General features: G+C 46.5%; 1 protein-coding gene across 6 annotated transcripts in view; it reads right to left on the bottom strand.

Moving 5' to 3' along the window:
• Window positions 1-12,068, bottom strand: part of TTLL11 (tubulin tyrosine ligase like 11) — a 245,235-nt gene that overhangs the window by 64,552 nt on the left and 168,615 nt on the right. For 5 of the 6 annotated variants that reach the window (XM_049114499.1, XM_049114502.1, XM_049114501.1 and 2 more), the window contains one exon: window positions 3,607-3,705. The exons of the other annotated variant lie outside the window; for it this stretch is intronic. In XM_049114499.1, the coding sequence (XP_048970456.1) occupies window positions 3,607-3,705 (99 nt within the window). The remainder of the gene's footprint in view (window positions 1-3,606; window positions 3,706-12,068) is intronic. 6 annotated transcript variants of the gene reach the window in all.

Raw genomic sequence — 12,068 nt, 5'->3', positions numbered from 1 at the left:
AGCGTCATCTCCACCTTACGAGGAAGGAAAAAGGTCCAGAGACACCAGGTCACTTACCAAGTGATCTCAGATAGTCTAGAACCCAGGGAAGGGCGAGAGGCAGAGACAGTTCAGAATTAGAGGCAGGGCTATTACAGGAATCCCGGAGCTAGGCCGGATTTGCTAGCCATATGACTTTGGGTAAATTACCTAAAACAAATTCTTAAAAAGTTTCATAAAATACAAATCAAGCAAAATTTACCATTTTTAAGGGTACAGCTCCGTGCTATTAAGTACATCCATGGTTGTGCAGCCACCACCCCCATCCACAGCTCTGGCCTGTTACACGCTAGCTCCCCATGCCCCACCTCCCCACGGCCCCTGGCAATCAGCGTTCTACTTCCTGCCCTAGGAATCTGACCGCTCTAGGAGCCTCCTGTCAGTGGAACCATACAGTAGTTGTCCTTTTGCATCCAGCTCCTTTCCCCTAGCACATCCCCTAGCACAACGTCCTCAGAGTTCATCTATGTTGTAGCAGGTGTCAGCACCTCCTTCCTTTAAAAGGGTGAATAATGTTCTGTCGCATGCAAGCGCCACATCCCGCCTATCCCTTCTTCTGGGCACAGATGGTCACTTGGGTTGCTGCCACCTGTTGGCTATTGTGAACAGTGCGACTACGAACCCCACAGCAGGAGGGCAAAAATACTTTCAAACTCATCAATTTCTGCCCCAAACCTGAGCTTCCAGCTTTGTTCCCCGACTCAGAGAAGAAATTTAATGCCCATGTAGTACCTGAGCCACGAACCGAAGAGGAAGCTAACTCCCAAACCCCACGAATTTCTCTCCATCCTCAGATTCCAAGCCACCCCCACCTGTCACTTCACTGGTGGGTCACCTGAATTTCAACAGCCTCATCACCAGTCTCCTTGCTTCCAACTTCCCCTTCCAACGCATCATCCATGTCACAGCAGATGGCAGATCTGACCATGTCACCTCGTGGCCGGAAACCTGTCCCTGGCTTGCTGCCTCCCTCCTTTCACATCCTCTTCTCCAGCGGGCCTCCCCTGGCTGCTCTGCCTACAGCTCTGACACCCACGCCGCCAGCTTCCGAGTGCCTGCCTGGCCCATTCTTCCCCACAGCCCTACTGCTGTTTGTCAGAGTGTAGATTTTACTCGTTTACTTTGTTGATGTCCATCTCCCACCCCTCACCCCCCACCTCCAGGAAAGAGTGTCAGTGTCACAAAGGTAGACATTTGTGTGATGGTTCTGTTCACTACTGCCAGCTCAGTTCTGGCACACAGCAGGCTCTCGGCCGAATGCTGGCCGAGTGTGTGATGCATGAATGACTGACTCCCCTCTGCCTGCAGGGTCCCTGGCCTGGCCAAGTACCTTTACGTGCTGGCTGTGTCCCCTGCAGCCTCTGCTCTCCCTCATCCCCATGTAAACCCAGCCAGGCCACAAGGCTCGCCAGGTTCTCCCCCTGTCACGTAACCCTGGGCCTTTGCACATGCTGTTGCTTCTGTCTGGGATGTCATTGCTCTCACCTCGCCCCACCTTCTGTTGTTGTGGATGAGTTCTTCACTATGCTTCATGACACCCTACTTTTACCTCTTTTTCTTTTTCTTTCTTTTTTTTTTACCTCTTTTTTTAAGATTTTTTCGCACCTGTACCATAATGTCCATTCACTTTGTAGCTGTTTCTAAACTGCAGCTCCATGAGGGCAGGAAAATTTCATTCACTCTCCGATTCCTGGAGCCATGCACTGAGCATGCTCTTGAGGCACAAAAAAATGTGAGGGGAAAAAAAGTGAGCCAGCCTCCGGCGTCTCAGCTGCCTCTCCTGTGGGGTGGTGGCAGAGCTCCTGTAGGGTGCCCAACAGTAGATGTCGGTGTGGTTCACACAGCATCTGCCACTGTACCGGGCATGGGTCACCCTCACCCACCACTGACGCAAGGGGGGCTCACATGCACTGTGAAGGACCTGCTGTTTCCACTGTTCTAGAAGCCACCAGCTGCCATCCTGCTATCATCTGTCACCTATGGGGGCCACACTGATTAAGCGTCAGCCCCCAGAGAGGGTTCCTGTCCTCTCCTGTTCTAGCCATCACACTTTGGCAGCTTGCCTGCTGAGCAGAGAAAACCTCTGAGTCCAGTTTCTTCTCAGAACCAACTGTGTTTATCCCCAGCAAGTCACGGACTTGAGAATGTCCAGGGATTTCAGGGACCAGTGGTGTTGATCTCTCATTTTATACTTTGGACACGGGTTTCAAGAGGCCAACTGACCTGCTCACAGTACAGTCACACAGCTAGTTAGGGACCTCACTTTCTCTTTCCTTATGGCAGAAATTTAATTCTATCTGGTTCAAACTATGGGACCCTATGGAATTTGGTAGGTTAGTCTAAAAGTCTCCCTTGGGCCAACTTCTGACCAATATCGTCACTATGCTATAAGAGAGGAAAGGGGACACGTTTCACTTCCATGACCTGCCAACTAGCAGCATCAAGATGGGTTCAGATGTTGGGAAACTCTTTATTCAGGAACCTTGTCTGCTATTCAAACAGAAGAGATAGATGGGACTCCTGGTGCTCACTCTACCCCCCTAGACAATTGACCCACTGTCAGTAAAGCTGTGGTGGTGTCCCACCCTGGCCACTGCCACTGTCCTTGGACAAACCCCTCCACGGAGTGTACCTCTGCCTGTGTGAAAGTGTGCTCCCATAGGCATTCTGCTGGGGCTGCTCTGTGGGGGAAGCAGAGGGAACACTGGAGAGTCTGAAGCTCGGGCATTGACCGAAGGATTAGAGAGGCAAGGGAGGGGTGGCCTGGTTGGAAGTGAACCCAGAACTCCCTGTTGTTGAGAGGGAGTCATCAGCTGCCACCAACAGACTAATTCACAACCTCTGGTCCCAGAGGAAATCATTAAGCTTAATTATTATTATTAGGCATAATGACTAATTAGTAAAAATAGTTACAATTTACTGAGTGCCAACTTATGCCTGGTACTTCATGCATATTATTTCTTTTTGCCTATTTTACCCTTCTTTATTTTCTGTTTTCCTAATTATAAAGTCAATATATATTCATGGAAAAAATATTTAAAGATACCAAAGAGCAGAAAAAGGAGAGAACATTCACCCTTTTTTTCACCACCCACCTAACAGCCACTGCTAATAGACGGGAGTTTTTTTTTCCAGGATTTCTTCTGTCTGTCCTTCTGTTTCTCTATCCTTTTCCATGTGTGTGTATGCATGGGGTCGGTGAGATTTAACCCAGTTATGATCACATCTTCCAAAAAATTACTTCTAACTCCCACAGTGATCCTCTGAATTGGGTACAATTGGCTCCACTTTACCGATCAGGCACCTGAAGCTCAGAGAAGGTGAGTAATTTGACCAAAGTCCCACAGTCGACAAAGGGCTGGACTGGGACTCACAGCAAGTCTTTCTGTGGTGGAAACCTGTCTTTTCCCTACTCCATTACATTGTTTCCCACACATGAGGGGAGAATTGGGGATAGTTTTAATTCCCTCTCTGCTTCTGCCCCCTCCCCCCCACCCCCAGACAGATGTAGCTACTGGTATAGGAGATGCAGATTCTTCCAGCTATGTCGACTCAACTGGCCAGTACCTGACTATGGAAATCTCTGAAAGCTGAAGTTTTGATGAAGACATTCTGTCTGACACTGGAAGGAATCTGTGTTTTCTGTCCATATAGATATCTGGAAAGCTGAAATCAGAAAGCACAATGAAGTACTGTTTGCGAGCTGTTTTGCACGAGACAAATACAAGTAACTTCTACAGAGCGGCTTCAAATGGCTCGGGAGTCCTCCACCGGGGCCTGCAAAGCTGGAAAGGGCCCAGACACCACAAGCACCCCCGTGGGGAGGGAGCAGCGAGGACTCCAACGATTTGAACCAAGCTGTAGGCAGCAGACCTCTTTAGGTTGGCACCGAGTGTGATAAGCAAGTGACATAAACATGTGGCACTTCCTGTGTGCCAAGCACTGGGCAGAGGGGATGTCAAATGAGTAAGACAGGGCCCTGCCTGTGAGAGCTTACATCTGGTGCGGGGACTCACCTATGAAAAAAGAGCTCCATTAGGATGCCATGAGGGCCAGGACATGGCTACAGAAACCCTTTCTGTTCATAAAACCACCAGCTCAGATCCCTACAATGTCTAATATGGGAGGGTTCATGGCCAAGAAGAAAGACTGTGGAACGAAGGACAGGAACAAACTGATTAAAGCCCTTTCCCAACGTCCTATGTTCACCGACATAAGACAATAAAGGCAGAGGACTAAGTGATATATCTTATCTTCTCTATCTTAAATTTAGGAACGATAAGTTGTCACACTTTGCTCACTCGATATTTTTAACATCCTTCTCCCTCCCAGTTTGAACAAGACATCTGGAATATGTTTTGCTTTGCTGCAGATAACATTCACCTTGAGCTTTCATTCTGCGTGTGTGTGGTTGTGTGTGTGCACGTGCGTGTATCTCGCCATCTGAAGGTTCAGTCATCTCTCATCTAATAACCAGGAGTTGTTGAATCTACCCTCTGGATCGAGCCAGAGCCACAGGATGCTGTGAATGCCAAGGGCTTGGAATGTCCCCACCTTCCAATAGGGGCTCTGATCCCGAGGTATTTCCTCCAGCCCCTCTTCCTCCTCCTTGCTAAAGCTGGGGGCCTTGGACCGCCTCCTGGTTCCCAGGAGGAGCCAGCCAGTCAGCCCCCCTCACCCAGGGACCCAGGAACCAGCACCTGCAGGGGGGGGGGAGGGGGTCAGTTCTGATGCCCCAGGCACTGGCCCTCAGCTCCCCAGCTCACTCACCCTGTCCCCCCCCCTTCCTTCTTCACTGCCTAACTCCTAGACCCTCTTTTTCTAATTATTCCCACCAGGAGTGAGTCACACTTTTCAGATGAAGCAACAGAAATGTCGTGGCTGCACAGCAAAGAACGTGGAAGGAAATCTGCAGATGCCTGAACATCAGCAAGAGGGCCTGGAGGACCAGCAGGGATGACCGTGGGGACTGTGGGAGTTGGAAGCCTCTTCTCTGCACTTCGGGAAGAGGATAGAGGCATCCTAACTGGATTCAAATCCCCATGCTGCCTCCTAGATGCTGTGTGCCTTTGGACAAGTCACTTAGCTCTTCTGATCCTGTTTTCTCATCTTTACAATGGGGACACTATCTCCCTTGCAAGTTGTTGTGAAGACTGTGATATTTTATATAAATATAAGTATGTATGTATAATATGAGACTGCATATACATATTTTTATAAATTGTCTCAAAACACTCACTTTACACACACACACACACACATGCACACACACACCCTACGTATAAACAAGTGGTTGGCACAATGCAGTCACCAACCTCTCTGGGCTCGCTGTGTCTATGCTGCATAAATCTGTCACGAAGAACAAATGCACTGGTGTAATAGAAAGTATTAGATAGAAGTAAAGTATTTAAAGAAAATACCGAGATGTATTTTTTCTTCCGTGCTTTGAATGGCACAATATTTATCCTGTCATTTCCCAGCTAGAGGCTTAGCAGGTTTTTCCAGCAGAGCCCAGGGATACCAAATATAATGTGGGTTAAATATATAGGCTGACTTGGCTTCACACACTCAGTACAAAAATGAAGCATACATGGCTTGGATGCCCACATTTCTGACAGAGCCATCTTTGGAAATAGCATTTTTCTCTTGGAAGAAAATACTAGCAACTAAAAATATTTCCATGTTTAATAATGATCACCGAAAGGACATCTACAACTGCTTGTCTTTTTACATTATCACGCATTTAGTATCCTGCTCATCTGGAGTGACACCAGCCAGCCCTTTGCAACTGGAGGTCCACAGAGTCCAGCCACTCTGCCAGCTGGCTCAGCCCTGTCCATGCCTTGAGGTAGTCCTGGCCCAGCAGGTGGAAGCTCAATGGTCCTCATCCTGACATTGTTCTTTCTGCTATAAGCCTAGAATCCTCATGCCTAAGAGGAAACTCAGACTCTAGTAGACACTAACCCCATCCTTATGGACATGGCTGATTCCCTCCAGTCAGGCTTCTTCCTCAGTGGCTGTTCGGTATTCTAGGAGTTTCCCAGTAGGAGGACACTCCGACCATTACACCTGCCTGTTCAACTGAGCTCCCTGCCAAGTCCCTGCCTACCTCTTCTGCCTGGGCAGCAGGTGCCATTCCTCATACTCCTTTGTGCTGTCTGGATTCAGCTGTGAATGACCTGAGATCATGGCCTCATGATGCCATCAGTGTATGGTTGACAGTGTTGATTGGTACCTGGCCTCCCAAGTTCCTCTTGCTATCACAGGCCCACAGCTATGGACTCAGAAGAGTCCAAGTTTGGTTGGTGATGCTCTTTCACTCTGAAAAGCTCTGCTACTGCTCTGTATTATGATGCCCAGGCCCTGGAACCTCAGAGTGTGTTGGCCTATGCTGTACATTCATGAGAGACACACAGAGAGAGGCAGAGACACAGGCAGAGGGAGAAGCAGGCTCCCCATGGGGAGCCCAATATGGGACTCGATCCCAGGACCCCGGGATCACGCCCTGAGCCGAAGGCAGATGCTCAAGGAGCCACCCAGGCACCCCTATGCTATACATTCCTACCAAGTGGTCTAGGTTGTGGGGGTTCTAATATCGCTGGCCTTAATGTTATAATATCATGTCTCCTTATAAAAGATACAAGAAATTTAGAAATATGTAGGTAAGACAATACAATCCTCAAGCACAATCTCTCTATCAGAAATGATCACTTTTAATATTTTGGCAAATTCTCTTCCACTCCTCTCCTATGAATAGAATTTGTTCACATAGTTGATTTTTTTTGTAGCCTACTTTTCATTTAATGTTGTGTTATAAGCACATTACCATATCACCAAAATTATTTATAGAAATCTTTAATGATTGAATGAATTGCTCCAGGCTAATGGCTATTTCAATTGTTTCTGATTTTCCACGACTTGGATGTACATATTTAGACAATAAATCTTAACCTAATTTTGGATTATATCTTTGATATAAATTCTCAGAAGTGAAATATCTGAGTCAACAGGTTATTAACATTTTTAAGGCTCTTGTTCTCCCATCTGGCTTTAGTCCATGACCTTGGAAATTGCTAAAGAATGAAATCACAGTCACCAGTTCAAAGCTGTTCTATCTATAATCTTTTGCTTGCCATGAAGTTAATGATTGAGATCACAATAAAATAGGATGACACATTTTTCTATTAATTTCAACACAAATATGAGTTTAAAAATATTTCACATAGGAGCATGTGAAACTAGAAGGAGATTAAGCAATATTTTCAAGTGACCCAGAGTTGCTTTCCTACTAATAAGAAATAGTCATTGAGATTTGTTTCTCTAATTATTTTTTAGACTCTTCTCAAAGCTATGAATCTGAATCTGAGTCAGCATCCTAAACAGCCAGAATTGGAAACAGCAAACTCTATTTTTTGAGTCTCTTATGTAGAGTGTGAACTTGGGATGAGCTGCTCAAAATTCATTTATGTAATACATTAAAAAAATATATCCATCTTCTCTGTGAGCCCTCCTCTGATTTCTCCAGGAAAAATTAATCACCCTTCCTCCTATAGCTCATCACCAGCGCTTCATTTAACACTGACTATGGTCTTCATCATATTAGAGTTATTTGTTCAAGTTGTCCACCGGTTGGGAGCTCCTAGCGGGAACAGCCCAGTGTTGATTCCCTGAGACTTAGCAGAAACATCAACATACAATAGGGATGCAGAAACAGGGTGAGGATTCATTTTCATTTTACCAGTAAGCATGCGGATTGTGCCTTGCTAGGAATCTGGTATATGAGATAGGTCCAAGAGAGAAATGGAAGAAAGTCCACTGCCACCCCAGAGGCTCTCCACAGAACAGTGGTCAGAAAAAGAGAAAAAAAAATAGCAGAAAACAATGTCCATGGTTTCAAAATGAAAAAAAAAAAAAAAAAAAAAACTTCATTCATTAGTTCACAGATATTTATGGGTTACCTTCCGGGCAGTAGGATTGTGCTAGATGATGGAATCCAGAGAGGAATAAGAAATTCTTTTGCCTTCCCAGGGCTCATGGAGAAAAACAAGGAGAAATTTCAGTGATTCTACTAAGAGTTTCTCCATGATGAGGGAAAGGACAGGCACAAAACCAGGGTGGGAGACTAGATAGTCTGTTCTTCCATTAATCAAAGACCACTATCTTCAGTTATCTGCCAATCATTCGAGATTCTTCCAAGCAATCACCATGAGTCAGCCCCTGCCACGTCTAGATCATCCGCTCACTCATTTCCATTTGGTAGCAACCTTCAAGGAGCAGTAGGCCCTTTGAAATCTGCTAATTCTTACCACAAATTTCTCTAGGGATTCTTACGTATATGCTGGTTTGCACTGAAAAACGTGTTACTTCTAACCAAATGGATATTTAAAAATATGTAATACATAATTAGGGGGAAAATGTCTAAGGCCTAAGGATAAAGATTCTTTAAGAAAAAGCAGGGATTGGTGAAAAGCTTGGGAGGGAGACAGCCAGGATAAAATTCCTGTGCTGCCGGTTATTAATCCTCCGACCTTGACAAAATATTTAAGTTTTCTGGGGCTCAGTATTCTCATCTGTAAAACAGGGATGACGGTACCTATCTCCTACAGAAGAAAAGAGAACAAGAGAGAACGAAGAAGACGAAGAAGAGCCCTGTCTGTGCAGGTTGGGTGTGTACATCGAGCACTCAAACTTAAGGCATGGGGACTGCTTCAGGGAAAGAAGAATTCTGGTGGGTAGAAGAATGAGCAAGAGTCCAGGTGTCAGTCCCAGATTCTCCCACACCTGCCACGAGGCCCAGAGAATCCCATTCTCCTGTAACTTCAGCTTTCCCATCTATAAAACAAGAAGGTTGGAAGAGGTGACCTCACTGCTCCTCCCAGTTCTGACATTTTAGTAGATCCTTTGTTTCTCTCTTCTCAAGTGTGTGAGGCAGAGGAACCGTTGCTCAGCTCAGAGTACTGCTCCAGCCATCACGACGACCCACACTCTTACAGACCCTTTTGTCCCCAGGTTAGAAACTGCCTGCCCATCTCACCACACAGCATAATTAGCACTTGTGAAAGATCCCCCCACATGCTGGTGTTTCCTGAGCGATGAAATGAGATCCATTTCCCATTCCGACAGCGCTGCACTGAACGTTCATAAAATATTGAAGTAACTAATGAAGTCATTTTTCATCTCAATGGTGGTTTTCTCTTCTTATTTCTACATGTGTTCGTCCATCCGGTCACAGATCTCTTCGACCAGGCAAAGCTCCTGTTATGGGGAACAGACATGCAGACACAGTGCTTATCTAGTAGGGCCTGGTCTCCTTGGTGTGTAAATATGGCCATGTTCTCCCCGGGTTTCCCTGCCCCTCTCTGTGGGTCGGTGTCCAAATTTCCTCTTCTTAAAGACGCCCATCATGTAGGATTAGGGTCCACCCCAATGACCTCATTCTAACTCGATTACCTCTATAAAAGGTCTCTATCTCCGAATAAGGTCGTATTTTGAGTTACTATGGGTTAAGATTTCAAAATATACATTTTGAGGATGACACTATTTGGCTCCAAAAAAGGGAGTCAACTTATTCACTCATTTATTTGTTCGTTCATTCTTCCAAGCCTAATCGAGTCCCTACCATGTGCCAGGCGTTGTGCTGGGCACTGAAGATCCAAAGGCAGTTCTAGCACAGAGGACGTCAGTTTGGCAGACGTGTCACCCACACAGATGGGTCACTGAGTGTGGTGTACGTGTGAGGCGCCAGGTGGGCGCAGGGACAAGGCGTACTCTGCTCCCCTGAGGGTTCAGGGCAGCTCCCGAGGCTTCCATGAGGTAGCCGAGAGATGAAAGGCTTGGGTGGAGCCTTCAAAGTGGCAGGTAGAGAGAGAGGAATGCCTGGATACCATGCAGGGGACAGGGCATGTGTAAACAAACAGGAGCTTGGCTGGTAGGGAACAATTCTGGAATTCTAGAAGTGGGGATGGAGCCTAGGGAGTGTGTTGGCAGCGAGAGGGAGAGATTTATGGTGAAGACCGGTGTGGCAATTCCCATGCAAATACCGTGTAGTAGAGAAATGTCTCCCCTGGCAGCACCCAGACACCCACAGGCTTCCTTTCTCTGCTAAGAACCAGGAAGACAAGCAAGAAAGCTGCTCTCTTTCAGAGAAGCCCAAAGTAAGATCCTAAAGTTGATGCGCTGAAGTTTTGGTGAGGAGGGCCACTCGGGGCCTCCCTCCACACCTATATACTCTTCCTCTACACACACTTTTCGCAACTTGGTCATCTGATTGTCAGACCCTAGTACAGCCAGCTAATTAAAAGGGATGAGACGGGATGCCACAGCCATGCAGTCTGCAGTGTACAGAGCGACTGCCTGAAGACAGAAAAGGAAGATGAGAAACCCTTCAGACCTCTTCAGGGATGCCAATATACCACAGAACAAGTTAAAACCAGTTCACAGAATCATCGTTCACATAAAAGGCCACGTTGACTGAAACATATTGAAGAAGCCAAGATTCCCAGCAAAGTTGAAAGGGTTTCACGTGTAAAGGGTTAAGTACAGACACTTAGAAAACAAAGGACTCCAAGTCCAGGTCCACAGCCCAGGTCTGTCAGGGCCAGAAAACTCTGAGCTTTCTGTTGGAAGGGGGTTCAGAAATCACTTAAGCCAAATTCTCTCCATTTAGGCCTAAGAAAATGAAGCTTGGTGTGGGGGAAAGGACTTGCTCACACTCTCACCCAACAAGAGAGGAGCAGGGCTTGAGCTACAAATGGCTTCTCTCGACCCTGCCCCCACCCCCGCCGGTCGGGGCAGTTATGGAAACCCCAGGGTGAATGTGTTGGCGGCAGCTCTACAGAAGTGGGCCTGGCTGGGAGGGTTCCAAATGACAGAGCTGTTGTGGGCCAGTGGAGAAGGAGGGCAGGGGCGCATCAGGTCCTGGGGCTGGGAGGATGGCTGTGGACACTGACGATCCTTCCTGGGGCTCTACACTCCAGATACCTCACTGGCCCCTCAAGGCAAGACTGTAAGGTGAGCAGAGCAGACATTATTCTCTCAGAGAGCAGAGCAGGAAACTGAGGTCCCTAAGGGAAAAACTACTGTGTCCCTACGATAGAGCGTGCCAGGTCAGAACTAGACAAGTGGTCTTCTGGGCTACGCTCTGGCAATGGGCCTCCTGGGGAAAACTAATCCACTTGGTCCTTGCACACGACCCTGGGCAAGTCTGATATTCTGACACATCTCTCATGGGGCACATCGGGTATTATTCAGCCATTACTTGGGCAATGCATGTTACTTCGCTGCCAGGAGCCATCGAGGGCTTGATTTCAGATGCTGATCCTCAAAATAGTTCCCTCACATTCTGCCACTGCAGTCGACGTCCTCGATGTCTGCAGCACTTTAGAAACTTTCCAGTTCTTTCACAGTTTCCTTGTCAGCTGAGCATAACAGTTTGGAAAACAGTGGTGCCTCATTACAGCTTCAAACCAAACACCAATTCTAGCTCTGTACAGTGGTGGTTTTCTTTAGAACGCATTTATCACTAAAACAAAGTGCTCTGGGTTTGAGAGAAAGCGATGTTTTGAGCTGTCAAGACAGTTGAAAATGTTTGGGAAAACAATTTTCCCTTTTCTGAGATAATGCTGGCTTTGTAAGTAGGTGCAATTTCAATTTTTTTCCTGTAAATTAACATTTTTTAAGATTGCACGGGAAAGAACCAGGATATCTTTGATAGTCTCAAATATAATTATTGTTTTGACTATGAAGTCAATTTTGCAATACTAAAAAGGCAAATCACCAAATATAACCATGTAGTTTGCATTTCTTCTTAGTTTTAAAGGGCATATGTTGGCTGTTTTGTTAAATAAGAGAGTCTGTAGTAATCATAGAGGGATTTTTTTTTTAATGGGTGGATGTACTGGTTTTTCTAATTGGTGCGCAACTGTACATGACCATACACCTATACTTGAATACAGCCTGAGACTTTGTATAGTGCATTCATCCCTGCTATGTCCCTGCTTCTCAGAGCGGGACTGTGAGGGAAGCGAGAT

The sequence above is a fragment of the Canis lupus genome, chromosome 9 (genome assembly GCF_003254725.2).
Source record: "Canis lupus dingo isolate Sandy chromosome 9, ASM325472v2, whole genome shotgun sequence".
Lineage (NCBI taxonomy): Eukaryota > Metazoa > Chordata > Mammalia > Carnivora > Canidae > Canis > Canis lupus.
This window is presented reverse-complemented; position numbering and strand designations above follow the sequence as displayed.